The 27,627-nt window shown below is 40.6% G+C and overlaps 2 protein-coding genes and 1 non-coding gene across 12 annotated transcripts in view; all 3 read left to right on the top strand.

Annotated features, from left to right (window-relative positions):
* Nucleotides 1-89: 89 nt before the first annotated feature.
* ZBTB6 (zinc finger and BTB domain containing 6) lies at nucleotides 90-4,485 on the top strand. Of its 4 annotated transcripts, none has more exons than XM_040607107.1 (2): nucleotides 90-142; nucleotides 308-4,485. In XM_040607107.1, exon 2 carries the CDS (start codon nucleotides 318-320, stop codon nucleotides 1,599-1,601), a length of 1,284 nt encoding a protein of 427 aa, XP_040463041.1. In that variant the 5' UTR covers nucleotides 90-142; nucleotides 308-317; the 3' UTR covers nucleotides 1,602-4,485. The 4 variants fall into 4 exon arrangements, 1 of the variants encoding a protein (XP_040463041.1); XR_005829714.1 differs by lacking the exon at nucleotides 90-142 and having other exon boundaries at nucleotides 225-1,776; nucleotides 3,412-4,485; XR_005829713.1 differs by lacking the exon at nucleotides 90-142 and having other exon boundaries at nucleotides 225-2,721; nucleotides 3,412-4,485.
* A 706-nt stretch (nucleotides 4,486-5,191) lies between these two features.
* Nucleotides 5,192-27,627, top strand: part of RC3H2 (ring finger and CCCH-type domains 2) — a 31,152-nt gene continuing 8,716 nt past the window's right edge. For 2 of the 7 annotated variants that reach the window (XM_040605512.1, XM_040605518.1), the window contains exons 1-16: nucleotides 5,193-5,333; nucleotides 13,810-14,106; nucleotides 15,542-15,659; nucleotides 16,105-16,338; nucleotides 17,290-17,465; nucleotides 18,756-18,956; nucleotides 19,358-19,490; nucleotides 19,719-19,837; nucleotides 20,205-20,317; nucleotides 20,956-21,264; nucleotides 22,011-22,225; nucleotides 23,180-23,607; nucleotides 24,044-24,214; nucleotides 25,309-25,464; nucleotides 26,836-27,049; nucleotides 27,207-27,291. In XM_040605512.1, coding sequence (XP_040461446.1) covers nucleotides 13,876-14,106; nucleotides 15,542-15,659; nucleotides 16,105-16,338; nucleotides 17,290-17,465; nucleotides 18,756-18,956; nucleotides 19,358-19,490; nucleotides 19,719-19,837; nucleotides 20,205-20,317; nucleotides 20,956-21,264; nucleotides 22,011-22,225; nucleotides 23,180-23,607; nucleotides 24,044-24,214; nucleotides 25,309-25,464; nucleotides 26,836-27,049; nucleotides 27,207-27,291 — 2,903 coding nt within the window. In that variant the 5' untranslated portion in view covers nucleotides 5,193-5,333; nucleotides 13,810-13,875. Of the gene's footprint in view, nucleotides 5,334-5,588; nucleotides 10,303-13,809; nucleotides 14,107-15,541; nucleotides 15,660-16,104; nucleotides 16,339-17,289; nucleotides 17,466-18,755; nucleotides 18,957-19,357; nucleotides 19,491-19,718; nucleotides 19,838-20,204; nucleotides 20,318-20,955; nucleotides 21,265-22,010; nucleotides 22,226-23,179; nucleotides 23,608-24,043; nucleotides 24,215-25,308; nucleotides 25,465-26,835; nucleotides 27,050-27,206; nucleotides 27,292-27,627 lie in introns of those variants that run through there. The other 5 variants (XM_040605514.1, XM_040605513.1, XM_040605515.1 and 2 more) reach the window with 5 other exon arrangements.
* LOC121094354 lies at nucleotides 19,156-19,269 on the top strand. Its single transcript, XR_005829823.1, has one exon. It is a non-coding gene; the product is annotated as a small nucleolar RNA SNORD90 (small nucleolar RNA).

Genomic DNA, 27,627 nt, shown 5'->3' with positions numbered 1-27,627 from the left:
CGGGCCCTTCCGGCGGGGGGGCCGTGTGGAGCCGCTTCCGGCGGCGCTGCAGGAAGGGGCGGGTGGGGGAGCTGCTTCCGGGGCGCTGCGGCACCGGCGGCGGAGCACGCACCGGCTGCGGGGACCGGCCGGGCCGCGGCCGGTGAGTGGGGTGGGGGGCGGCCGGGCTGGGGCGGCGAGAGGCTCCGCGGGGCCTGCCAACCGCCCCGGGGTGGGAAGGGGGAAGCGGGGCCGCGGCTGGGCCCTGCCGGCGGGGGCGGCCTGCGCCCGGCGTGACTGTCCCCGGCGGCGCCGGTGCCTCTCACAGGAGTGGCGCCATGGCTGCGGACTCGGAGGTGCTGCACTTCCAGTTCGAGCAGCAAGGGGATGCCGTGCTGCAGAAGATGAACCTCCTGCGGCAGCAGAACCTCTTCTGCGACGTCTCCATTTACATCAACGACACGGAGTTCCAGGGGCACAAGGTGATCTTCGCCGCCTGCTCCACCTTCATGAGGGATCAGTTTCTGCTCAATCAGTCGAGGCAGGTGCGGATCACCATCCTGCAGAGCGCCGAGGTGGGCAGGAAGCTGCTGCTGTCTTGTTACACAGGCGCGCTGGAAGTCAAAAAGAAGGAGCTGCTGAAATACCTCACCGCCGCGAGTTACCTCCAGATGGTTCACATTGTGGAGAAGTGCACGGAAGCTTTGTCAAAATACTTAGAAATCGACGCTTCAATGGAGAACGGTAACCAGGCTGCAGAGAGGTGTCATTCCTCAGATGCGGAACTGGGAAATGGGGATGAGGTTTTAGATAAAGATTGTGAAATAATTGAGATCTCTGAAGACAGCCCAGTGAATGTAGAATACCCTGTGAAGCAGGAGAAGGGGGATGTCTCGCAGCCTGCAGTGCAGAGCTTGGTCTCAGAAAGAAAGGACACGAAAACCCCAGAAATATCAACAGTTGAAATCGGATATAAGGATGATGAAATCTGTATCTTTAGAATGGATTCCATGAGTGTCGCGAATGTAGAAAATGATCATTTTCCTCAGCCTTGCACCTCCTCTAAAACAAATTTATATTTTCCGGAAACCCAGCATTCCTTGATAAATTCTACAGTTGAAAGCAGGAATACAGAAATGTCAGGAAATCACTTTCAGGCTTTTGTCAGTGACAATCCAGAAGGAACTTCTAGTCTGATGAATGGCTTCCAGAGCTTGGATGATTCTGGCAGCTCGTGGCGGCACCAGTGCCCAAAGTGTCCAAGGGGATTTCTGCATCTTGAGAACTACCTTAGACATCTAAAAATGCACAAACTCTTCTTATGTTTGCAGTGTGGCAAAACATTTACGCAAAAGAAGAATCTCAACAGACACATCCGGGGGCACATGGGTATCCGCCCTTTCCAGTGCATGGTGTGCCTGAAGACCTTCACTGCCAAGAGTACGCTTCAGGATCACCTGAATATACACAGTGGTGACAGGCCCTACAAGTGTCATTGTTGTGACATGGACTTTAAACACAAGTCTGCTCTTAAAAAGCATTTAACTTCTGTTCATGGAAGGAGTAGCAGTGACAAACCAAACCTGAACACTATTACAAAAGTTAAAATAGACTATGATTAATAGATGGGTGGTTGCGGAGCCAGGCTCCACAAAAAGCTCCTGCCTAGTGAAATTCTAGATGAAATTATACATACAGATCCCCGGAGAATGGAGAGAAGCACAAATACCTGACTGGTGATCAAAGACAGGCCTTGCAAGCAGCAAACTTTCCTGCTCTGTTAAGGTTGCTATTGCTGTAAGTGTGAAAAAGGTGTTTAGTAGTTCAGAGTAAACTGCAAATTAAGGAAATAATTTCATGCTTCTCTTCTATTATTCTGGACACATTCTGATTTCACATCCCACCCCCAACCCCCCAGTTATGTTTTATGCTCCCCTGTTTCAAGGGAAGGCACTGCTGGTTCTTAAAACTATTACTGATACTACAATAAGCTGAAGCCTGAGCTGTGATGTTCGTGATCTGTAATGGCTAAGGAAAAGGCATGTTTGTATTCAGCAAGTCAGTCATTCCCACCCAGTTCATGTATCATTTATGGTGAAACTTATCTCCTTACTTGCCCAAACTTTGCTAGATCTTTCAGCAGAAAGGAGGCATGTTTTCATACTCAAATCCGTGATATTTAAGAAAGAGCACACAAATAATCAAGGAAGCTTTCAAACTGCCTCTTTCAAATAGGCAATTCGTAAAAGAGAAAGAAAAAAACAGTATTGCCTTGCAGTTTGTTTTTTAACTGGATAGTCTCATTAGAAAGACTTGCTTTCAGTTTTATGAATGAGTTCTGAATTTTTCTGAACTTCTTTCTTCTGATTTTTTTCTGTCATACCAGTGTTTTGCACCAGAATTTGACTTAATTCCAGTAAAGTTAGTCCTGTTTGTTGAGCTGTAACATTTGTGTTCATTTTTTACAGAGTTTAGATACATACACTAATGTGAAAAATTAAGCTGTGTGCTGCTACATAATAGCAGTTTCTATTTTAATTTTGAAAAGCAATCCTTTGTATCTTTTTAGAAATGGCTTAGACATAGAGGTCCTCTCATGCTCTAATTCTGTGATACAGTAAAACAGTAACAATGTGTGTTTGGATAGGAGTGTTTGTACTTTGTCAAAGGTCATTTCAGGTTCATCACAAGCATCGGAAGCCCTGTAACACAGAATCTTTATTCTGTACCTGTCTTTGACTGGTATGTGTTTCTTCCACTTAATGTGATATGAATAAAGAGTCAATTCAGATGTTAATATAAGATAATGGTACTTACATTAGATTCTCTCCAGTTAGCAAAAAGCTGTAGTTCTTCATCCTGTCTGTATTACAAGGGTATGCTTTCCTTCAAGTTTCAGAAGTGCTGTTACCAAGTTCTTGCTCTCAGTCCAGAAGTCTGGCCCGTGTGCTTCATAACCTGGCTGGTTTTAAGACAGTAGTTTTTAATGGCAGTTACCAGGTTTCTGTTAGTTTCCTTCCCTGTCTCTGTGAGTGCACCAGCTGTTGTTTGGGGTTTTATATATCAGTTACACGAGGGGTTAGGTGTGTACAATATATACCATGCAGTTTCCTGTTATCTATGATTAGGCATGGTCAGCTGTGCCAGCGTTATTAGTCTTCATCTCTTGGAAATTTCAGTTGAAGACTATGTAAAAACTTGTTTCATGAGGGTTTTTTTAAGCTCTCCATCTGATGTTTTTAACACTTAAAAGTACATATTCGTTGGACTGCAAGCAGTATTTGCAGGTCCTCGTTCGTGCTAGGCCTTGTGGTAGACAGCATATGTTTTCCTCAAAAACCGATTAAGTAGGTTGGCACGTGTTCTGAAGCTGAGCTGGCCACTAGTGTCATATTCCTCAAAAACTTCACAGAAATGTCTGATTTTACGTAGACAGTTGACTTGTGAAGAACTCCATTCTGCTGGATCACTGGAAAGGTGTGTGTGCCAAGTCTGCATACAGAATGGTCCCTACAAATAATGACAGAAATTACACCCCCTGAGTAAGTAGCTACTGTAACTGTGAATTAAAATCACCTTTTTAATACAGTACTTTAAGCATAAGGCCCAACCTTTTACAATCTGTGCTACTATTTCATATTAAAAGTTAAGAATTTGCTTTATTTTGGTGATTTTCAGCTATAGTAATTGTCATGACAGTTCCTGTTAAAAGGTTTGGGAGTCATTTACAGTGTGACTGCCTGACATTTTGCAAAAAAATAGCATTTTATAGCACCATGTTCTGTTTGCATCCATTAGTCTGTTGCTATTTATAGCCTTTTTGACCTTGTGATTAGTTTTGTTTACTTGGTTCTCACAGGCTACCGTTAATTTTTGGTTCCCAATTGCATAAAAATTAAGAGTCTGGTTTTCAGAAGCATGCTAATACCTACACTTGCCCTTAAACTTAAGGGCATATGTCCTATATGTTTATATGTCATAAAACAAGGAAAAAGTTTACTTCCCTCGCCTCCTCCTTTCTACATTGGGCTGCTATTATTGTAGTTCAGTAAATAAATGTATTGTGCATTTATGGGACAGATTTGGTTCAACTGTGCTTGAATTTGTTCAGTTAATATGCATTTTTGACAGGTGTACGATCATCATTAATAACACTTCAAAAGATCATGCCTAGTTTTTTGTTTGTTCGACTGGGTTTTATAGGTGCATGGGTATTTCCCTGTGCGTCAAAGGGGAAACAAAAGCTGATCTTCTGAAGTGCATCTTCAGTGGGAGCAGGACTGAGAGTTATTTTGGTCTGCTGTTGTATTGCATGTAAACATGAGAGGGAGTTGTGTCGTGTGATGGGCCAACAGCATGTTCCGTTCAGTGGCTAGAGTGTCTTGGTAAGATTTGTGAACAAAAACTGGTTTTGTGCATATGTTCACATTAAAGGTGTTTCTTCTCCCCGTCCATACATGTAACCGCTCATCCTGTCAGAACACAATAAACTAAATGCAAACAAGACATTGTTTTGGGAATACATATGCTTTCCTCTAGTCACAGTTAAATAATGGTGTGCATACCTTAGTATTTTGGCTTGCTGTGGTGAGTAATCAAGATTTTGTGAACAAAATAACAGCATGCAAGTGCCAGCCCTTCAGCAACGTGTTAAGAAAACAGGTTTCATCGTTGCGAGTGAGCGGAGAGACGCGGTGGGTGCCTCCGGGCCTCTCCCCGGGGCCGGTGCGGGGCAGCAGAAACCGGGGGCTCCGGGGTGGCCTGGCCGGGCCCCTTCCCCCGCGCCGCCCCGGGAGGCCGTGGGGGGCGGCGGCGGGAAGAGATATGTCCTCTTATGGTTCTCGGTGCCAATAATAAAGTTATTAATAATTAAAATTTGCAAAGGAAAATAAGCAATGGATACTAGCGGTACGGGGCGGACGCTGTGCGTCGAGGAGCCACTGAGACGCAATCCAGGCCCGGGGCGCCGCGGGGGGACGCTGACGGCGGCGGCCTCCGCTCTGCCTCTCTGTCTCGATGGTTTCCCTATGCCGGCGGGGCAGGTGCGACGGCAACTCTGTGCCGCCGTCTCAATGGTAACTCCCACAATGCCCCGCGCCGCCCCTCCCCGCTCACCAGCGCGGGGTCACGTGCGGAGCGGCGGCGGGCGCGGCGCGGGCGTTGGGCTCTCGCGCGGCGGCGGGCGGCTCTCGCGAGAGGGGGCGGGGCGGCGCTCCCGGCTGTCAGCGCGATGAGGAGGCGCCGCCGAGGCCCCCGCCGCTGCCTCTGCCGGGCCGCGCCGCGCTGCCCGCCCCATGGCGTGTGAGAGGCCGGGGTCGTCGCCTGCTCCCGGCCCCGCCGCCCGCGCCTCGCAGGTAGGAGCGGGGTTGGGCGGGGGCGGCCGCCGCAGGGGGACGCGGTGACCCGGCGGGGCCCCGCCCGGCCCCCCGCCCCCCCCGCGCTTCCCCCGCCTCCCGGCGCCCCGCGGGGTCCCGGCGCTGCGGAATCCGGGCGGGGAGCGGGGCCGGGCCTCGCCCGCCGAGCGCGGCCTGTCAGCGCCCCCGCCCCGCCGGGCACCGGCCGCCGCCGCGGCGCGGGGGAGGGGGCCGCCGGGGTTCCCCCGCCGCCGCTAGGCCACTGGGCCGGCCGGGGCCGCGGGGCAGCCATTTGGTGGCCGCTCCGAAATGACGGCGAGAGCCGTGGCCGGGCACAGGTGCGCGGCCGGTGGCTGCTGACAGCGGCCTGGCGGAGGGGGGCGAGGCCTGGCGAGGCAGCTCCGCGCTCCCTGCGCTGGCACCGGCGAACGGGAGGAGGTGAGGACGCCGGTTACCTGCCCGCAGCCCTGTTGGGAGCCGGGGCGCCGAGCGGCCCGCTGTGCGGGGTCCTGCAGTGCGGGGGTGCTCGCAGTGTGCCCCCTCCTGCGGAGCTGGGCTTGAGTGACGGTGGCGAAGAGTCACGGTGGAAAATAGGCCTTAGCACTGCAGCCGTCGTGTCACGTTTAAAGTGTCTTAAACAAAAAAAACAAACAAACAAAAAAACAACTGAGCAGGAAAAGCGTGTCTTGGTTCTGCTGATGCTGGAGGTGCGCTGGGGATTTGAAGTTAAGTGTAGAAGTCAGCACAAAGCGTAGGAAAGGGCAGCCGGGTGATTGGGGAGCGATGAGTATTCGGTTACAGGCAGGGTTCACTGTGAATGGCATGTGCCTTTAATGAGAAAATAATCACAAAGTTTGGGCTGACAACCAGGGAAATTTTTGATGTTGGTCTCCTTCCCTGTAAGTGCAAACTTAAGATTTTGTTTGGGTTTAATTATAATTCCTGTTCCCGCTCTTGTGATCATACTTTCATGCCTATTGTAGCTATATCACAGTGTTGAAACGAAAATGAAAAACAGCTCTTCAGATTACAAGGGTGTAAACTTGTAGTTGTGGCAGAAAAGATCTTACTTGAAAGGAGAACCAGCAAGCACAATTGTAAATCTTCTGAACCAAAATACTGTTACTTGCCCTTTGGTCTGTGTTAAACATCTGTGGACATTCCAGAAATTGAAGCTTGTGTTGCTAGTATAAGTATTGTTCCAAGAAACACTGAATTTTTAATTTTTGTAATTAATCAGTTTCCCAAAACTTGCATGTCTCTTTAATGAACTTTTTCTTGTTTCTGCAATGTAAGCAGAGCTTTCCACAAGAAAAGATTTCTTACTAACTCACATGCCTGTCTTTTTTGAGGTCATGGCCATTTATCTCCAAAATAATAAATTCCAACAAGTTTAGTGTCGGTACTTGAGATACCTCAAAGTTAAGTCCTAGTCTTGAGTGTTGATCTCTTATTTAAGGCTTTGTTGATTTACAATAGATTTTTTTCAGGATCCAAAGGGTAGTAATCAGTAGCATTTGTTTTGTTAGGTGTGCATCCCATTTTGTTTGGTAAGATTTTGTATGCCTCTTAATGGGATGAATAGAAGTAGTCTCTCCTTACTGACTGGACAATCTTAATAAAAGGGGAAAAAAAATCTCTATCTGTGGGCACATCGAGCTATTCTGTATGAACTTCAAAAAGACTTTCCAACTCCTATGGAACCCTCTGTTTCTCCCCTATGTCTCAGAATGGAATTAGTATTTCATTGAAATTATTTGGAAAATATTAGAATATCGAATTTCTCTTCTGTAAAATGTATACTTTAAGTGTGGAGGTCATGGATTTTTTTTAAAAAAGCATGGGGAGCTAAGCCATACACAAGACTCCATATTCTCTGAAAATATTAGTGAGGAGTAAGGAATTCTTCAGTGTATATCTTCTTGAAGTAATTATGTCAAAATAGATCTGCTTAGAAATAGATCCCTTTCTTTGCATTCAGCGTAAGTTCAGCTGGTTTTGGTGGCAAAGAAATTTTTTCATTTTTTTGCCCTTCAGTTAGTCCTGAAAAGTCAATACTGTTACAGGAGCTGAATTTGTATCAGGCTTGTGGCAAGGACAAACTCTCCTTTCAGTGACACCTACGAAACACACACACACACAAAAAAAAAAAACACACAGTGCCATTACATAAGTATATAGGAAACTTTTAAAATGTAGTAACAGGATTTCTGCTAGCAACACTTGAACAGGAAAGAGCAGGTGTGAACTGTTGAGGATACACTGACTAGTGCTGGTTTGAAGGGCGATTTACCTCTGAACTTCGGCAGTCACAGAGCAACCCTGAACTTTATTTTGTATTAGTTAATTGTACCATTGTTAATAGGTGATTACTCTTCAGTGTTTTAAGGAGGCAGAGGGGATCTAGGGTTTTAATTCTGTTAAGAAGATAGCAAGTGAAGCATCCTGTAGGTGTGTTGGCAAGACATAGTCTGGATAGGCATATGTATTCATATATATTTAGGACGTAAGGAAATGGAATGAAGCTGTGTCAGGGGAAGCGCGACTGGATGTAGGAGAGGTTCTTCACTGATAAGGTGGTCAGTCCCCGGCCAGGCTCCCCAGGGAAGCGGTCACGGCAGCATGCTGGCAGAGTTCAGGAGCGTCTGGGCAATGCTCCTAGTCATACATAAGGTTTAGATTTAGGTAGTCGAAGGAGCAGGGAGCTGGACTCGATAATCCTTGCAGGTCCCATCTAACTTGAGAAATACTATGATTCTAGTATGTCACCAAGATTTCTCTTGATGATAACTTTCCGGAATGTAAATTGGGCTGTAGATACTCCCAGTAGCATTAATGTTCAGTGAAAAAAAATGCATTGGAATACTATCTTTAATGGTCTGCTTTATATATAGAATTTGCATGTGATATAAAGAGATTTACATGTGACAGGTATTATGGAATATAGAAATAAGCAAGTCTGCTCTGTAAAGAGGATTTATTTTAATTTCAAGCCGTCATAGCTGAATGATGCAAAGCTGTTATGGGGATGGCACTTTTCTAAGCCTTTAATGAAGCTAGTTCTTTAGATCTGTAGATGATGGCAGTCGAAGAGAAATGAAAAAAATATTCTAGCCCTTTCAGAGAATAATTTAATACTGATAATTTGATTGCATGGACACTTAAGTTTTTGACCCAGTCAGGATTCTTTCAGAACTATAGAATTTACGAAGGAAGACTTGAAAAAACTACCTCCTTGTAGTGCAAACAAACAATTAATCTACATAAATGGAGAATTATAATGGAGATAACTCAAAAAAAAGAAAATACCATGATCTCTGCAGTCAACATTAAGAGCAAGTGAGGATCAATGACTCCTCAATTTAGTGATTAAAAATCAATTGAATTCTAAAATTAAGGCTTAAATCCAGAGTGAGATTGTAATTGGACTACCTTAATTTGTGAAATTGCCATATAATTTCACAAGTTTTTCAAGATTTTCTTCGTCTGTAGAGAAGACTTGCCTTTGTTCAGCACTGACAGAATTATTCAATGTCATGTTCTCGTACAAACTCTGCTCATTAGACATTCCTCAGCCGGTGTCCCACAGGGGACCTGATCAAGTAGACCTGAGCAGGGCAGGCCTAACATGGAGCTGCAAGACCACCACTTCTGTTCAGAAACATGGCTGCTGGTGGTACTGCTGGTTTTTTTGGTTTTTTTTTTTTTTTTTCCCTAGGCATTTGCCTAGGCTGGGAAGGAACTGAGTTCAAGCCTTCAACTCTTCCTTTGAAAAGGGATGAAACTTGCTTATCTCACATTTTGGTAAATGCCCTGATTCTGGACAGTGTGCAGCTTTGAAGGGTATTGCTCCCTGCCTCATGTTGAACCTGTTTACCTTTGAAGAGAAGAAAGTTTTCTTAGGTTGAGACCCATGCTCACCATGCTGCCTAGGAACTGGGGCATGCAGCTGGAGAGGAGGCACTGAATTTTTTTGCTCCTTGTTCAAAGAACCATACCTAGCTTTTATCCAATATCTGATCAGTAAAAACACCGAAGTGATCTTTAAAACTGAAGCAAAATCCAAGTTGTCTGCTTGGGCAGCTGAAGGTGAGGATGCAGTTGTCTTTGACTATTCAGTCCTTTTTTGTGTGAGGAACAGCTTCAGGGGGAGGAACTGAAATTGCCCTGTCTCTAAATGTATGTGTTTGGATGCTTTTTTTGTAAGATGAAAACATAGGTTAAAAGTATTTAAAAGTAATTGAATTTGTATCTCTTGGTGTAGGTGAGAAATCTAGTCAGTGAATTAAGATGTAAAGGCAGACCATTAACTAAAGAAATCCCTGTGTTTGTGTAAAGTTGTTGAACTCCTGATGTCATTAACTTGTGTGGAGATCTCCTTCTGGTGTTAGGCCTCTAAGCCCTGGATAAAGGTAGATTTTTAAGATAAAGCATTGTCATCAGAATTTCTAGTCCACAGAACATTTCAGCTCAACATGCTGGCTCAGTATCCTGCCACAGGGTTCTGAAACCTCTCCTTGCCTTGCTTAATGAGTACTGATACTGAACTCAAGAGGCCAAGTGCCAAAGGTTTGATATTGTCTTCATAAATCAAGCCCTCTGTCTTTAAAGGTTTGTTGGAATTCCTGCAGATGTGTCACGTCTCTACCTTCCAAATAGCCCTTTATTGTATCTGAACAAAATGTGATGTTTTTTGGCTGGGTTCTGGTTGGCAGGTGCGTTTATGCTGATAGATCAGAAAAGTAGACAGGCAGATAACTGCTGAGCCTGGTGCTGAAGCCTTTCCTGAGAAGCATGTGAATTTGGAAGTTTTTCCACATACCAGTTTTCATGAAATCGACGTGCATTTCAGACATGATGCATCTCCTACCACATCTGCTCAAAAGTGGTCCAGGGGACCTGAGGTTCATGTGGGAGAGGAACAGACTAATAGAACAGCATGATCACCTAAGCTTGGTTTCTTTAGAAAGTGAGTATTAAATGATACATCATGTCCGAAGGTTGTCGGCGAAGTACAATGACTTGGATCAGTTGGGATTAGGAAGCTAAAAGTCAATGTAAAATAAGAACATCTAAATCTTACAGCTTCCAGAATGTGTGAATGGTGCAGCTGTTTGAGGAAGGTTTTGGTGCTTCACCCTTCTCCCCTTCCACCCCACTTCCCAATTTCATCAAATACTCTGCTCTAAAATTATCATGGGAAAATCAGTCATTTATCCTTGTTACTCTACTCCTACTCCATTGCAACCATTACTGCAGTGGGGAGATGTTACTGTATTAGAAACAAATTATTCAGCTGTAATAGTTGCTGTTAATTATGTAATTTCTGAACTTAGGCTTGTGTGGTGTTCAGTTTGTCACCTGAAGTATTGCTTCTAATAGTAATAATATAAAATTTATTGTAACTATACTATGTAAAGGTCTTTTCAGTGAAAATAGCTGTGTCTCTTCAAACAGTTTGCTTTGTATGTTTGGCCAGTTTCTGTACCAGCCATTTCCTTGGGATTTTTTTTGCAGGGTTCTTTAGCTTTGACGGGGAAGAGATGCCCTGTGCATGTGTAGAGGTAGATAGTGTATCTGCCAGAATGAACAAGTAGACCAAGGGTAATTGTTCTGACTGAGTATACTGCCTGTTAAAAACAAAACCAAAATGATTTCTAGTTTACCTTCATTATTATGCTCTCCTCCTTGTGTTTCCTCAGTTTAGAGCACTAGAGAAATTTGTTCTTCAAGAGGACATCCCTGAAATACATTGTTTCTGACAAGGAGCGAGAATATTAAATATTTGGCTCACAGTTTTTGTAGAAGTTGACATGATTATTAGGAGATTTGAGATTGTTTTCTTAACGCGCTGGAGTGCAAGAATGGCAGGCTAGCTGGCATGCTTAATAGAGGATGGAGACTTCTCTGTGTATGGCTGCTTGAAGTTTTAGGAGTTGAGTGCTTTCCCCAGCTGTTTGCTGATTTAATTAGATTTTTTCCTGTCAAGAAATCTGAAGGTCAACACATGCTTAGTAGAATCTGTCATTTATGATGATTAAATACCCAGAAATAGATCTTTTAAAAGTGTGCACCACCGATTTTTAGAATCTGTTGTATTCGTTTCTATGCTGGTCAGGAAAACAACCAACTATATTTTAAAAGCTGCTAAATAGAGAGGTGGCTGTTTCTTGCAAGTCTCTGAAGTATCTGTGGAAACTGAATGTGGGTACTGTTTCAGAGCAGAGATTCCTGTGTTGGAGATAATTAATGAGCAGTGTGGAAATAGAGACTGTTTATTAGGAGATCGTTAGTGACAGTAGCAATTGAGCTGTGTGTATGCTAGCCTTTTCTTAAACTTTTCCCTATGTGAGTCATAATAATAGCACACGTCCCAGAGTGGTCTAATTTGTGCTGTTACCTGTGTCACACAGACAGGTGAAAAAGCACCAATATCTTTCCCAGGTCAGCAGCAGTGTTGGTGTTAGTATCTTGACATTTCTGTTAATGCTGGCAAAAATTTTTAAGTGTTTACTGCAAGGGTCTACGCTGCAATTCTGTGCATCTCGTACTGCTGTTTTGGCAGGGAAGCTGAAGGAGGTGTGCTGAAGGAAATGGTGGGATTCTTTAGAGAGGAATTTTAAAAAAATCTTTCTAGGCATGTTGGCTCATTGTTTGGTTTTGCTATTATTTGTTTTGCTTTTGAATTTCCTTGGTTAAAAGACACATGTAGTAATAGCAAATTAAAGAGGACTGCTGGTTTTTTCATCCTTGCAAGAGCTTTGATTGTGCTTTCCTTGAAGTTGGATGAAAATCTGTTTCATCCAATGCATGTGAATATTCTGGCTGGTGTTGAAAGTATTACCTCAGCAGTTTGGTTTCGAAGGGACAGGTTCAGCTTTCAGGTGGTTGTGTTTTACACTTACTATGGGAATTCGTTTGGGGTAAAATTCACTGCATTATATTGAAAAGCTCACTGAGATAAGGACATTTTGTACGAGTATCCTGTTACTTAAAGGGCACTGAATGTTCATAGAACTAAATACAATTTCTAAACAGATGGTCATAATTAACATAAAATACATCCACAGATAGTCTATTTGGTGTTCTAGTAATTATTTCAATGGTCCAATACTTTAACATTAATTAAACTGTAGCACTGTGAACAATGGAATTGCAGTAAAGAGTTACCGAATTCAAATGCGAAGGGGAGATCTCAGCTTCCTCAAAATAATTACCTTTTTTCTGTCATTGGAGAGGGGGAAAAATGTTAAACATGTAATTAAAACATTTGTGTGTTTGTATTTCTAACAAGCAGCTAGGAGAAGCTTGTTCATAGCCTTGAAGTGAACTAACTGGTCTCTAGGTTGCACAGAAAGTCAACATCATTGCACCAAAGGGTGGGGCTGTTCGGTTCTTAGATGAAGCGTGACTTTAAATCTTCATGATGAAAGCTTGAATGTAAATGGCTTCAATGAACTTCTTAGGTCTGTTATCTTTTTCAGGAACATAAGTTCTAGAAGATAGAATGTCTTTCAGAACAATTCAGTGTTTTCTTTGGACTACATTTATATGTTTATGATTTACATGGTACTCCTGCACAGTGAGATGCTTCAAGAGAAAAGACTCAATAGCAAGCCAGCTGAAGTTATTGCTTGCCTCATAAATTTTGTCTTAAATACCTGAATTTTCAACACATTAGAGATTTTCTCGCTGTGAGTTCAAGGAAGTGGAGTTGCATTGTTGTGTAAGGTACAGCTGTGAAAAGCAAAACTGAATACAGTAACCTGTGCCCTTCAGTGTTCCACTGCATTCTTGGGAGAAAAGGGGGAAGTAACCCAAGAGAATCATATAACTAAAAACTAATCTCTCATTCTTTTAGTGTTTTCTTATGATTCTTAACTTTTGTTAATTGATTTGTCTTTTACAGAAAGAGAAAATGTGTCTTTTAAAAAAAAGAGCAAAGCTTTGTTTAGTTTGGTGTCTGATTAAGATATGCAGAAGGAAGACATTGTTCTACCTCAAATGGAAATAACATTTTAACTCACCCACCCCCAAAGAGAATAAAAACACAAATATCTGTGTCTTTTCCCCACCCCAGGCCCATTCTACAACCAGGGAGTGCTTTTAGGGTTTTGAAGACTTGAGGTTAGATGGGAGAGTGTGAGAGAAGGTTACTGTGATTCACGCCTGTTTCCTGTGCCAATAAATGTCTTCCTGCGCTAAAGGTGTACTTAATTCTGTGAGAAGAACTTTAATGCCATTTATTGTGAATAGGTTCAACTTCAGCTTACGGTAGTCTGCATGAATTCCGTTCATGAGCCTTTTTTGGAACAATTACTAAACTAACACAAAGTTGGGTTTTTGAGTACTTCAGCATAAGGATTTGGTTTTATTCTGTAAAACATTGAAATGGTGTTTTGGTTTTTTTTTTTAATTAAGAGTCATTCTAAATTACCAGAAAGCCTGTTTTAAATACTGTGTTATTCACTTACAGCTGCCAAAACATAGTACAGTGAAATAATGGTCTGCTAGCCTGCTAAACAAGTGTCCAGCTTCCACAATGCCTGTGCAGGCAGCTCAGTGGACAGAATTTCTGTCCTGCCCAATCTGCTACAACGAGTTTGATGAGAATGTGCACAAACCCATCAGCTTAGGTTGCTCTCACACTGTCTGTAAGACCTGCCTGAACAAGCTTCATCGCAAGGCATGTCCTTTCGACCAGACTGTCATCAATACAGACATCGATGTGCTTCCTGTAAACTTTGCACTCCTCCAGTTAGTTGGAGCCCAGGTATGATTTAAGCAGCTCTTTGTTATGCCACTTCATGTTATTACCTTTTACATGCCAGTTGCAATACGTGTGCTGATCATTTTCCCTCATTTTAGTCTAAAAAAATAAATGGTAGGACTGTAACTTTGTAATATTTAGAAGTCCATGCATACTCTAAAAGCAACCACACTGTTTTCATGACCATCCTCTTCTCATAAAATGAAAATGTGTTCTAGTTGTAAGATTAATTCTGGTTTAAAAAGGCTCTTGAACTGTGACTGGAGAAAAATACCCATTAGGAAATAGACAATTATCTGTCACAGTTGTCATTAGAAAAGTGGACCTGCAGATTGCACCCGTTCAGTTCATTGTACTCTTGCAAGGAATCTCATTTCTACATGTCACATGTTCGAAAGTAGCTAGCTGTTTAACCAAGTTTCAGAAGTGTGTGTGTGTATAATTTATTTTTTAAAAAAATATGCATGATGGTGGCTTTTCAGTTGCATTTTCAGACACTGCCTAATCAGGCCAGGAACATTCCCTGTGCTGTCTCATAGCAGTGGCAAAACAGCGATTATATAATCACTACTGTGCTTTATGGAGACTAAATAAAGTCTGTTTACCTTATGCTGATTCATATGCTTTTACATATTACTCTCGTCATAACACCTGGGTGATGCAGTAAGAAGATGCTTTTTACTTTGCTTTTTAATGTCTTACCATGTGCCTTGATACAGCTATTGGTAATAACACTATCTATTTCACTGGTTTTGTTTCTCACAAGTTCCCATGCTCCTTTAATTTTTTTTATTTCTGAGTTTGTGTCAAATCACTGACTTGATCTTAGAACATTCATTTTCCTTTGTCTCTTGACTTCTTGCAGCATCTTTCAATTTAATGTATTTTGACTAATACTCTGTTTTCATTCTGACCTTGTTACTCTATGAGTTTTTTCCACCAAGTTTGCTAGTTCTCCCTTGAAGATTTCAGTATGCCCAAGTTACGCTTAAATTATTTTTTAACTTTGCTTTTGCTTTTTCATATTCTTTTCTTGCCAGTTATTTTTGTCTTAAAACTTTGCTTGTGTGTCTGTAGTAAATTGTGCTGATCTCCTACACTGATCATCCTCTCAAATCTTCTTCATTCATCTTTTAAGTACCTTGTCATTAAACCTTGGTTACTGTTTTCTATCCTACTTTTGTTCTTAATGTGTTGAGTACTAACAAAAATAGTCTTTCATCACCCTGATCCTAATTTTTAGTCCTTTATTTTTATTCCTTATTACATCCTACATACCTTGGGTTGGTCCTGTCTTTCACTTCTCTAAAAAGCACCGTACATCTGCAGTGTTATGTAATTAATAGTAGTGATGTTGGTACAATCACAGGCATGTCAGATAGGTCAGCTGGGTATATATAATTCTTCTTCCCCCTGCTCCCCTTTTGCATTTTCTTAGGTACCTGATCATCAGACAGTAAAGTTGAGTAATGTAGGAGAGAACAAACATTATGAAGTAGCAAAGAAATGTGTTGAGGATTTGGCACTCTACTTAAAGCCATTAAGTGGAGGAAAAGGTGAGTTTGCTCAACAGCAGAATTTTGATGTAGCTTGCTTTTAACAGCATTGTGTTTTCAGCACTCATTTTAGACATCAGTGAGATGATCCTTTCATTTTTGTAATAAAATTTCCTTTATGTCTTTAAAAGCTTATTTACACCTGTGACACTTGATTATTTTTGTTTTATTTGAAGCTTATAGAAGATTTTTTTTTATTTAATAATATTACCTGGGGGCTAACTTTGTAGTAAAGCTGAACTTTCCTCCAAGGATGGGTTTGATGTCAATTTAACACTTAAAATTATTTTTGATAATTACATAGAGCTGCCTAGGAGAAGGGAAGATACCTGTGACTAGTATCCAAGTCCTAGAGAAAAACACATACTATTAGACCTTTTTGTTTGTGTTAACCAGAATAATTTGGTTAGAAGCAATAGTTTGCCTTTTCTCTCTTTCTTTGAAGGTGTTGCAAGCTTGAATCAGAGTGCACTGAGCCGTCCAATGCAAAGGAAGCTTGTGACACTGGTGAATTGTCAGCTGGTGGAGGAAGAGGGTCGGGTTAGAGCTATGAGGGCAGCTCGATCACTGGGAGAGAGAACTGTTACAGAACTGATCTTGCAGCACCAAAATCCTCAGCAGCTTTCTGCCAATCTCTGGGCTGCTGTCAGGGCACGAGGATGCCAGTTTCTAGGACCAGGTGAGGTTTCTGTAGAATCTGCAACAGCGTCTATGTAGCTGTACCTTTTCTTAACAAAAAATGCTTTGGAAATTTATTCTGTTTGATTGAAGATGTAATTACTTCTGGTTTTCAAATTTTTTGCCAGGAAGAAAGGAGAAGGGGGGGGGGAAAATCCGCCAGACAAGTTGGTAAAAATCTGCAGGTGTAAAGTTTTTGGGTGCTCACTCCTGCTTATTAACTGCTTTTCAAAATTGTGAGGAAGCATTTAAAAAATCTGGGCAAAGAAGAGTAAATAAGCATGCTTTCTGCACAGTTTGTAATGCAGTGTAACAGTAACAAAGGCTGGTTGTACTGCTGCCTGTGATTAGAATTGGATAGGAAACTGCAAATGCTCTCTTGCTCATACTTCAGCTGTAAATACAATCAGCCTAACTTTAATTGCGGCACACTTGAATTTTAAAATTTATAATGATCATGTTTGTTTGATAGAAACAGCAAATTCTTACTTAAGAATGCGGTGGAAGCAAGCACAGAAATGAGAAGGAAATTCTGTTTAAACTGGAAGTAGGCCTCTCTTGATTACAATAACTGATGATAGCATTCCTGTACTGTTCCCGTATTTATTTTATACAGTTTCATGGTGTAGCATTGATGAGATGTCCAAAATGATAAGAAAGCTACAGGACTGCACAGTGGAGAAGAGTATAAAAACTGCACTTACTGATGTGTTTATTACTGGAAACTAATCTTAGCTCTTCAAGTTTGCTGTGCTTAGAGTGCTTCTGAATACTAGAAGATCTCTTAAAATGTTTCAGAGGGTTTTTTTCTTACGATTAGTGAAATAAAAAGTAATAAGGAATTATGTTCAAGGTGATTCAGATGCTTCTACTTATCTGTTGTATATGATAGCCTTGCTATTTTTTGGCAATATATTTAACTTACTATCTTTTAAATTTTTTTGTGTTAAAGCTATGCAGGAGGAGGCACTGAAACTTGTATTACTGGCACTGGAAGATGGCTCTGCACTCTCAAGAAAAGTTCTGGTACTTTTTGTTGTGCAAAGGCTAGAACCAAGATTTCCTCAGGCCTCTAAAACAAGCATTGGTCATGTTGTGCAGCTACTGTATAGAGCCTCGTGCTTTAAGGTAAAATACCAATACTTGATATTTGTTACTGTGAACTAGTGGAGCTCCAGAGAACCTGACCTAGGATTAGTATCTTTCACCTGTAAAATGTTACGTAAATGCAGTTTCTACACATTCAAATAGCGTAGACTATATAAAATTTTATATAGAACTGCCATGAAGTAGCTGTTTGATATTTAAAAGTCCCTGCAAAAGGAATAAATTGTCACGTGTAGAATTAGCTGGAACCGATTCTGAAATTACTGCCCTCATTAGTAACTGCTGCCCATCATCTGCAAATTATCTCCCCGAAAGATGCATGAAACCTGCCTCTGTAAGGCACTCCTAGCCTGCTTCAGGAAAAAGTGCAATGTTTTAATATAGACACTTCTGACTTTATTTAGATTCATAAGAGTTGGTCATGGCAGACATGCCAGACTGACCTGGATGCTGTCAAAGCTTAGAAACCAATTCCAGCATTCTAAAGAAAACCTGGAATACTGTAGTCCTGGGAACTTCCTTAGCCCCAGCACCAGGTGTGAGAGGGGGGGCACCATACACAGAGATTGGTGTCAGCCTGAACTCAAACATTGCGTTCCCACACATTTGTCACTCTTGTCTTTTGTCTGTATCTAACTACCTTGCACTGAAGAGGCATTTTATTTTCTAGATGTAGGGATGGGTTGTTTAAACTGAATATTCCCAACTCTTCAAGTCTGGAGAAGAATGAAAAATTGGTTCCATGAGTCTTTTTTTTTTTTTTTTTTTCTTTTTGGATCACAGATAAAAATATGATCATCACAACATCACTAAACATTAAAATGACAAGACCTGTTGCTCTCCTTTATGACTAATGTCTTCTGTAACTTAAGAGTTTTACTTATTTATAGTGGGCTTTCAGTTAAATGTTGTTCTTTGAATGTTGATATCTTAAGGTTTTTCTTCCTTTTTGTTATTTGTCACTTCTAGAGACTTTCCTGTTTCTTTAAGTCACTCTCTAATACTGTGTAGCAAAAACTAATAGTAGGACTGCTAAATATATATCTCCTGTGACTTAACTAAATCTTACTACTTTCCTAGTTGGAAGTAATGAGTTGGTATAGTTTTGCACCTGTGATGCTGTAAGAACTTGGAGCTGGCTTTTTTGCCTGTGCACTGCTAATTAAGTGGATGAATACATGGAATAAAACAAAGTATATGCTAAATATACAAAAGCAGTACTTCTGTGGTTTGTCATGTGTAACTTTTTTCTGATGGACTTGGAGATTTTTTTTGTTAAAAGAGTAGTATTAAATTGTTACTATTTATTAGGTCACTAAAAGGGATGAAGATTCTTCTCTGATGCAACTTAAAGAAGAGTTTCGGAGTTATGAGGCTTTGCGGAGAGAGCATGATGCCCAAATAGTTCACATCGCCATGGAAGCAGGACTTCGAATATCACCAGAACAATGGTCTTCCCTTCTTTATGGTGACTTGGCACATAAATCACACATGCAATCCATTATTGACAAGGTTTGTCAAAGGAATTGGTTTACTGTCTTTGTAGGATTAGATTTGATTATTAAATGTTATAATAAAAATCCAAGAACTGCTTGAGTTAACTTTTTGTCTTTAGTCATATCAAATATTAATTAAAATGAGAATGAAGAGTTTTCCTCACTGTCGTGTAGTCTTCATATGAAGACATTTTTGGTTTTAGTACTTGAAGGCTAATTCCCTTTTTTGTGTCTTATGATGAAGCTTCATAGGGCAGATTCTGAGCTGAGAAATAAAATTTCTCTTCACTGATACTCTCTATATGCCATCTGAAGACACTAAATACTGTGTTTAGAAACCAGTGTAATGAAAATATTTTTAAGATTAGTAGTTCACAGTTGTAAGATGCAGCACACTAATGCTCACTTTGTTTTCAGCTCCAATCACCAGAATCTTTTGCAAAGAGTGTACAAGAATTGACAATTGTCTTGCAGCGCACAGGCGATCCTGCAAACTTAAACAGGCTGAGGCCTCATTTAGAGCTCCTGGCAAACATAGATCCAAATCCAGGTACACAAATGAAGGTTTTTAAATGCTTCTTGATATTTTCCTGTCTAACCTCCGTTCCTGGTTTCAAAATTCCCGTTAATTAATATAGTATATCATAAACTCTTCTTCAGGGCTCTCTGAGTTCTGTTGTAGTACTTGGTGATTTGAAGTACTTGGAAGAGTTGCCTCTTATTTATGATAGTACTGAAATTATTGACAGAATGACAAGCCTGCTTTTAATTATTTTAGATGCAGCATCTCCAACATGGGAGCAGCTGGAAAATGCAATGGTCGCTGTAAAGACTGTGGTACATGGGCTGGTGGATTTCATTCAGAATTATAGTAGAAAAGGCCATGAAACTCCACAGGTAACTGGATTCAATCATTGCATTATATGTCTTAATGTACATTTACTGAAAGATGCAACTTTGTAAACTTACTATTGATTTGAAATATTTATGACCTTTTCTGTGGAATAATTGATGATACTGTTACTGCATTCAGGTTTTGAGAACTTAACTGTTTTGAATATGGAATGCAGCAGAGCTTGCTGTAGTGAGAGCCCTACAGTGGTGTAGTACTTAGCCCATGAACAAGAAATTTTCTTAGTTTTCTGATTAAAGGTGTAAAATGTAAAAACATATTATGGCTGTTCTGTATATTTTAAGCCTGTTCTTATGTAAATGTCTCTTAAATCGTAAAAGCAGTGTCTTGTGTTTTTGCTTTTTTTTAAAGCCACAACCAAATAGCAAATATAAAACAAGTATGTGCCGAGACCTTCGCCAGCAAGGGGGATGTCCAAGAGGAACAAACTGTACATTTGCTCATTCTCAGGAAGAGCTTGAAAAGTGAGTGTGGGAGACTTCCCCCCCCTTCCAACCCCACCCCACCCCCATCCAACCCCCCAGTTTAAATCTAAGCAATCTCCATAGAATTTTGAAAACTGTCTCTTCTATACATTTATTCATTTGGAAAGATTTGTGAATCTCTTGAAGTGACAACTCTTAATGTGAAACTGAAGGTACAGTAAAGCAATGTCTGCAAATAAATTCCAGTTTTGTTTTTTTATTTTACCCCATATGAAGTAAAATTTCCTTTCCTGGAACTGAGTCTAGGCTGTGTCTGTCAGGGACTGGTTATATCACCTACAAGAGAGTGAATGTTAATTACATTTTAACTGATTAAGGAATAAAGTGAGTTATTTGAACAGTCTGTAACATCTGCGTTCTTGAAGGTGTTTTCACACAAATCCATTTTCAAAGAGCTGCAGGAGTGGATATTCTAAGAGGAGAGATGATCTGTGCTTACAAGGAAGACATTGGTGTTCTATTTGCAGATTGTTGAAAATAATGGGGTTTAAGTCTTTTAGTTTTTGGTTATCATGTTCCTTCTCAGTCTTCTTCTAGTTTTACAAATATATTAAACTTTACAACAAGCAGTTTTTAAATTGTCTGTCTTTTGTCTGTGTTTGTACATGTGTTTATAGATATCGCTTGAGGAACAAAAAAATCAGTGCAACAGTGAGAACATTCCCCCTTCTAAATAAAGTTGGCGTAAATAGCACTGTCTCAACCACAACAGGAAATGTAATTTCTGTCATAGGAAGCCCTGAAGCAACAGGGAAAATGGTGCCAAGTACTAATGGAATAGGTAATCTAGAAAGTGGTGTTCCCCAGTTGATCCCTCGCTGTGCAGACACCTCCTTGAGAGCTTTGGAGAACACCAAGAAGGGAGGGAAGACTGGAGCCAATGGCCAGAATGTTTCTGGATCCCCTACAGAATCACTACCTGAAAAGTAGGTAACTTTTTTCATAAATATAACTAAGCACAACATTTTGCTTTTGGATTATCATGGAGTTTGTGAATGGCAAAGAGTAGATACTGGGTTCTGGTCCTGGTTTGCAGTTGTTGCTGGTGCTCACTGGCTGCAGATTTGTGTAAGACAATGCGGATACCATTATATAGTGTTTGTGGATTCAAGCTCTCGGAGACAGCACTGGTTGTTTTAGCTGTTGAATGCTCCCATGCAATATAGATAAAATGGTAAATGTCTCTCTTTTACCTTTTATTTTGTTGTTCTCAGTCTGGTATCTTTCTTACTGTTGTGTTATTACATACAAATAAAACAAAAAACTTGTACTCAAAATGTGACGTTTCCTGAAACCAAGAAGGGTGCACATAGTACTCCCTTAATGATCTTGGGAACCTTCTGGTTTTGGAGTTTCCCCTTAAAACTTTAGATACTTCTCCAGGAAGCACTGAGCCCCTAAACAATTTTTCAAAGCCTTTGTTTTTAACAGAATACACTTAAAGTGGTATGTAAGCTTCTGGGTACATGCCAAAACATTTATATCTGCCTCTGAGTTCTCTTACAAGAAAGTCTAAGATATAATAATAGTATCAGTTTTGGGGTATGAAAAGCAAAATTCCAGAGGAAATAACATGGCCCAAATTTCCACATTACATGACAATGTACACAAAGAGGTGATTAACTGAAATAAGTAAAGATCTGCTTAATGATTTCTTGATAATCTTTTTCAGTAAAATTGGTTCTCCACCCAAGACTCCTGTAAGCCAGGCAGCAGCTACCTCAGCTGGTCCTCCTAATATTGGAACAGAAGTTAATTCTGTGCCTCCAAAATCCAGCCCGTTTGTTCCCAGAGTACCTGTCTACCCTCCACATTCTGATAATGTTCAATATTTCCAAGATCCCAGGACTCAGCTGTCATATGAAGTTCCACAGTACCCGCAGACAGGTGAGAGACAATAGCATTGAGTAAAAATAGCTCTGAACTTTTCTCTAGGTAAGCCTGAATGCCGAGAAGTAACTTATCTCAGTTTTGTGAATTATGTTTCTTAAATATCAGTTGAATCTTCACTTGACGGAATACTAATCCAGTCCATTGCTGATTATGGGAGGGACCTGTAGTTTGCTCTCAGTGTTGGTGGTTCTTGTCTTTGTGTGCTGTATGTTATGCAGCTTGTACCTCAGCATCCAGAAGAACTTGAACCTCAAGGTCTTTCATCTACTTTTTCTTACGTTAGCATTTAATTGCATTTATTTAGGCTTGCTCATCTCATGCCCTGTTCGTGAGGGTATTCATAGACAGGATTCAGACCCAGAGGCATAGCATGCTTCTATACATCTTTGTGCCTGATCAAATATTTTTGAAAAGTTTCAGTCATTTTTTTTGGTTGCAGTGCACGTTTAAATTAAGCAAACAATTAGGTGTTATAGCATCAGGTCATTCACAAGTTCTCAGATCAGAAGGCAGAGGTGTTCAGACAGTTCTCTCCAAAGAAAAAAGAATAAGCCAAGTGTGAAATGGTTATTTATGGACCTTTGGAATGATGGGGTTTTTTAGCAATATAGCTTTTTATATTGGAGGTAACTATTTTAACTTCATAAAGAAGAGCGTAGGATGCTGTCTTTTCAGTTACATAGTTATACCATAGTACGGAAGAGCAATGGCAGAGAAACCCCATTTTCCAAATTGGGTCAAGGTGGTAAAGGGTCAGCACTACATCTGCAAATACGATTGTCATACTTGAAATTATATTCCACAGAAAAATGATAGGGTCAGCAACAGTTTTTTAAATTGTGACTTCATTCTCTGAAGGTGCTTATAAACACTATTTACAGTTTTAGAAGGTGTAAAATTCTGGGTCGTTTGTGGTTACATTAAATATGCCTTTTTCCAATTTTTAAGGATATTATCCACCACCTCCAACAGTACCAGCTGGTGTGGCTCCCTGTGTTCCTCGCTTTGTGAGGTCCAATAATGTTCCAGAATCCTCCCTCCCACCTGCTTCCGTGCCATATGCCGATCATTACAGTACATTTCCCCCTCGAGATCGACTGAATTCTCCTTACCAACCTCCTCCTCCGCAGCCGTATGGACCAGTTCCTCCTGTCCCTTCTGGAATGTATGCTCCAGTTTATGACAGCAGGCGCATCTGGCGCCCACAGATGTACCCACGAGATGATATTATTAGGAGCAATTCTTTACCTCCCATGGATGTGATGCACTCATCTGTCTATCAGACATCATTACGTGAGAGATACAACTCTTTAGATGGGTATTACTCTGTGGCTTGTCAGCCTCCAAACGAACAGAGGACTGTGCCTTTACCAAGGGTGAGTGAGAGCCAGAAAGGGAAGGATGTAGTCTTGGTTCTGAAGATCATTGCTGAAAAGTTGGTGAATAATCAGCATAGACCTGTTGTATTTATTTGGGGTTACATGATCAGGACATGTGACCTGGATAGAGTTCTTGTTTTGTTGTTAACCTGAATAAAATGAGCCTGTAAAATAGACCACTCAAATTTGCATTAGGATGAGAGCCTCTCTGCCTCTTTAATTCCCATACATGTTGCTTGACTTAATTAAATATTTAAGGTTTGAGTTGCCATACATGGACCAAGTTCTCCAAATCCTTGTGAAATTCTTCTAATGATATCAGTGGAAGTTTACAGACCCAGGGGAATTTGGCAGTCCAGGTGTGTTCCCTGCAAGTATTTGCCTTCTGATTAGAGCATGGTAGGATATACAGTCCTATATTTATTATTGCTAGGAGCCTTGTGGTCATTTGAAGACTGGTTATGATGAGCAATTAAGACGGAAGCCGGAGCAATGGGCACAGTACCACACGCAGAAAACTCCTCTGGTATCGTCAGCCCTTCCTATGGCAACACCATCTCCAACACCACCTTCTCCTCTCTTCAGTGTAGATTTCAGCACAGAGGTGGGAAGCCAGAGAACAACTTTATTTTCCCTCCCTGTTTCTCTGAGATGTCATTTCATATTCCTAGTAAAGATTTTCTACCTGCCATCTATTGTTCATAAAATTAATTTAATCTTCTAGCAAAAGGAAGGTAATACCTAATAATGCATTCAATTTGATATTAAGATGATGTGGAAAACAGGTCAAGAAGTGAAGTGATTCAATTTACCCTCACTAAAGGAAATCTAATTTTGTTGAGTTTTGTGAAATTCCATGGTTTTGTGTAGGGAACAGTAATTTTTTTCCGTTAAGAAGAACCATCCCTTTTATACTCAAATGGCATTATGACATGATGAGTAGAGTGAATCAAGCTGCAAATGCTTGTAAAGTCCTAGAGAATATATATCCCTTAAAAGTGGCAAATGGTATTGGTAGAACATTGTGTACTTGGGTGATAAGTTCTGTAAACAAGAATGGAAACTCTTCAAAAGTGATTTTTTTTTTTCTTCAAAAGCACGCTAACTTGTGGTATTTATTTTCTATATATGTAAATTAAATGCATCCAAGAAACTAGTTTGAGAACCATTGTGCCAAGTACTCTTTGCTGTGGTTTGACAGTTCCCTTGATGATATTTAAGGGGTTATTCAGAAAAGACCTGGTAAGGGAGATGTAGCTGAAATCCCTTATGGGTGCATTCAAGGTAGATCAGGATTTCGTCCTTTTCATCCAAATTGGAGGGTTCCAAGTCATACTTCTATCTGTCACTGGCTTGTATCTTAAAGGAAAATACATGGCTTCCTCTCAGTTTAATTACTGTAGGTATTTGCCTGAAGAAACCTGCCACTAACATAGTGACACTGATTTCAATCTGTCATCTTGGCAGACCAGGCAGTTATTTGTAGCGGCAAAGCTTGCCTGCCTTTGACAGCCATCAGCTGCACTGGTTTTAAGTTTGATGGAATAGGTTACGTTGTCCCTAAGTCAAGTCTTGAATGTGACTAGAACTCCTTGATTGACTTTTGAGATAATTAAATAGCAGTAAATGTTTTTTCTTATTTTAAGACTGAATTCCCTGGTTTTATTATTCACTGCTTATTTATTCCCTTTTCCATAGTTCTCAGAGAGTGTCAGTGATTTGAGTGGAACTAAATTTGAGGAAGACCATCTCTCTCACTATTCACCGTGGTCTTGTGGCACTATTGGCTCTTGTATAAATGCTATCGACTCAGAGCCCAAGGATGTGATTGCCAATTCAAATGCCGTGTTAATGGTAGGGGTTTTCTGCATGTTATCTCATTACTGTAATGATACTTACATGCTGAAGTGTCTTCTGTTTAGTTAAACAAGCCTTTTTTTTTTTATAGCTTCTATTCTTAGTATTTTTAAAGTGGTTCTGCCCATTTTAAGTTATTTGGAATATCTTTTCCCAGTTTTGTAAATAAACATGTATTTACTTCAGTGACAGAATGTAGTGCCAATTCTCCGATGTCTGAAACAGCTATTTTAATAACAGATTTCTGTAAATCAAACTTGAAGCCAAACAATTTTGAGTCAATGGTCTGTAAACTGGTAAGAATCATTAGTTTTTAAATGTATTCTCTGATTATTAGAGTGGGATACAAATTTTTGACTTTTTAATTGTTTGTCTCTCTTCAGAGTTCTTTGTATAAAAATATATTTGTATACATACATCCTTAGAATTTCTGAGGGATCTAAAATAGTCTCAGAATACGTTGCAGGGGCAGACTTGACTGGTTAATGCAGGGTCACCGTGGTCAGTTCAGGACAGGTGTTTCCACTGCAGAAACACATCTCCTGTTGGGCTTATGTGCAGTAGTCCATCTTGTACAGATGAATCACTGGCCTTTTCAGGATTCTGGGATTTGTTATGTTGCCATTGTTTCAGAAGATCTTTATTTTGAAGTTAATCCCCAGAGCAACGTGCACTCACAGAGAAAAGTTGAAACGCTGTGGACCCAGGATAATCTGCAGAAACTTTATCTCAGCTGCTTTGTACCCACAGAGAATCTGTATGTGAACTATTTTCCTAGCCTACCTCTTATTTGGGTGGAAGGCATGTTCTCCCCTAATAAGCAGTTTAATGGCAACAGATCTGTGAACATAAAATACAACTTATTTTTTATCACTGAATTGCCATGAGAGGAAAAAAAAGCTAACTGAAAGACTTTAAGAAACAAAAAATCTGTAGTATGAATCATGGAACACAGCTTACCTCTGGAGGGGTAAGAGCTCATGCTTTTTGGAGACTTTCCGCTATGCAGTGTAGTAGGTTACTTGTATGTTCTATGAATCAAATCTCATCCCAAGCCGCCTTTGACCCCTTCAAGTATGGGAAAGGGTACTGAAGGACCTTAAAGCATACTGGAAACATTTTTTTGCCTGGAAACACAGGCTTGGAAAAGGAAAGTTATTTTTTCTAGCACTGGTAATAGCTTTCTCTTGGTAAGTTTGCTGTTAAAGGTCAATAGTTAAATCATTGAGACCCTTCTTGGCTCTCTAGTTGGACAGATTTTCAGCAGTTGTTGTATTCAGCAACAATAATCAGAAAATTATTGGTCAACTGAGGAATCTTGAGTAACCTCAAATGAGTCCATGTATCTTCTATCTCCTAAATATGTAGGATTTGGACAGCGGGGATGTTAAAAGGAGAGTGCATTTATTTGAAACTCAGAGACGGGCAAAGGAAGAAGATCCTATAATCCCGTTTAGCGATGGACCGATCATCTCCAAGTGGGGTGCAATCTCCAGGTCATCCCGCACGGGTTATCACACGACAGATCCTATTCAGGCCACTGCTTCCCAAGGAAGTGCTACTAAACCCATCAGTGTATCAGGTACAAGTACAGGCTTTATATGACAATACAGCATACATCACGAGCATTTCATCCTATTCGTGCTTACCACAGCAATGAAGATGCAAAGACCTAAAACACCTGCATATCTCATTTTAAGAACAGAGGAGATAATGAAAGGTATCTTAATTTGTTGCAGATTATGTCCCTTATGTCAATGCTGTTGACTCAAGATGGAGTGCCTATGGTTCAGATTCTACTTCATCTGCACGTTACGCAGAACGGTATGGATTTTTTCCCGTGCTCTATTAAAAGAAGTATTTTCTATAGCTTGCTGTTCTTCTAAATCCTTAATGTGGGGGAGAGGGGAAATTTGGAACTATTAGTAGACATTCTTAACTTTAAAGTAAAAGATTTTTTTTCCTATCCAGCATAAAGCCTTGGAAAAACTAGGTTAAAACTTGTGTAGTCTTTAATACTTCATGCAGTTAATAATACCCAATTACTAGTAACGTATCCCTTGAGAGACCTAATCAAAGAATTGGAGTCAGGTACTGCCATGCTGTAATGTCCAAAATCTATGATTTCTAGTAGGTTCTCTCAAGTCTTCTTGCCTCATC

Source organism: Falco naumanni, chromosome 9, assembly GCF_017639655.2.
Source record: "Falco naumanni isolate bFalNau1 chromosome 9, bFalNau1.pat, whole genome shotgun sequence".
NCBI classification, from domain to species: Eukaryota; Metazoa; Chordata; class Aves; order Falconiformes; family Falconidae; genus Falco; species Falco naumanni.
Note: the sequence above shows the minus strand (reverse complement) of the source record. Positions and strands in the feature narration are given on the sequence as shown.

Excerpts from the sequence above, each read along its gene's own strand:
- ZBTB6 (XM_040607107.1), top strand. The coding sequence starts at position 318 with ATGGCTGCGGACTCGGAGGTGCTGCACTTCCAGTTCGAGCAGCAAGGG.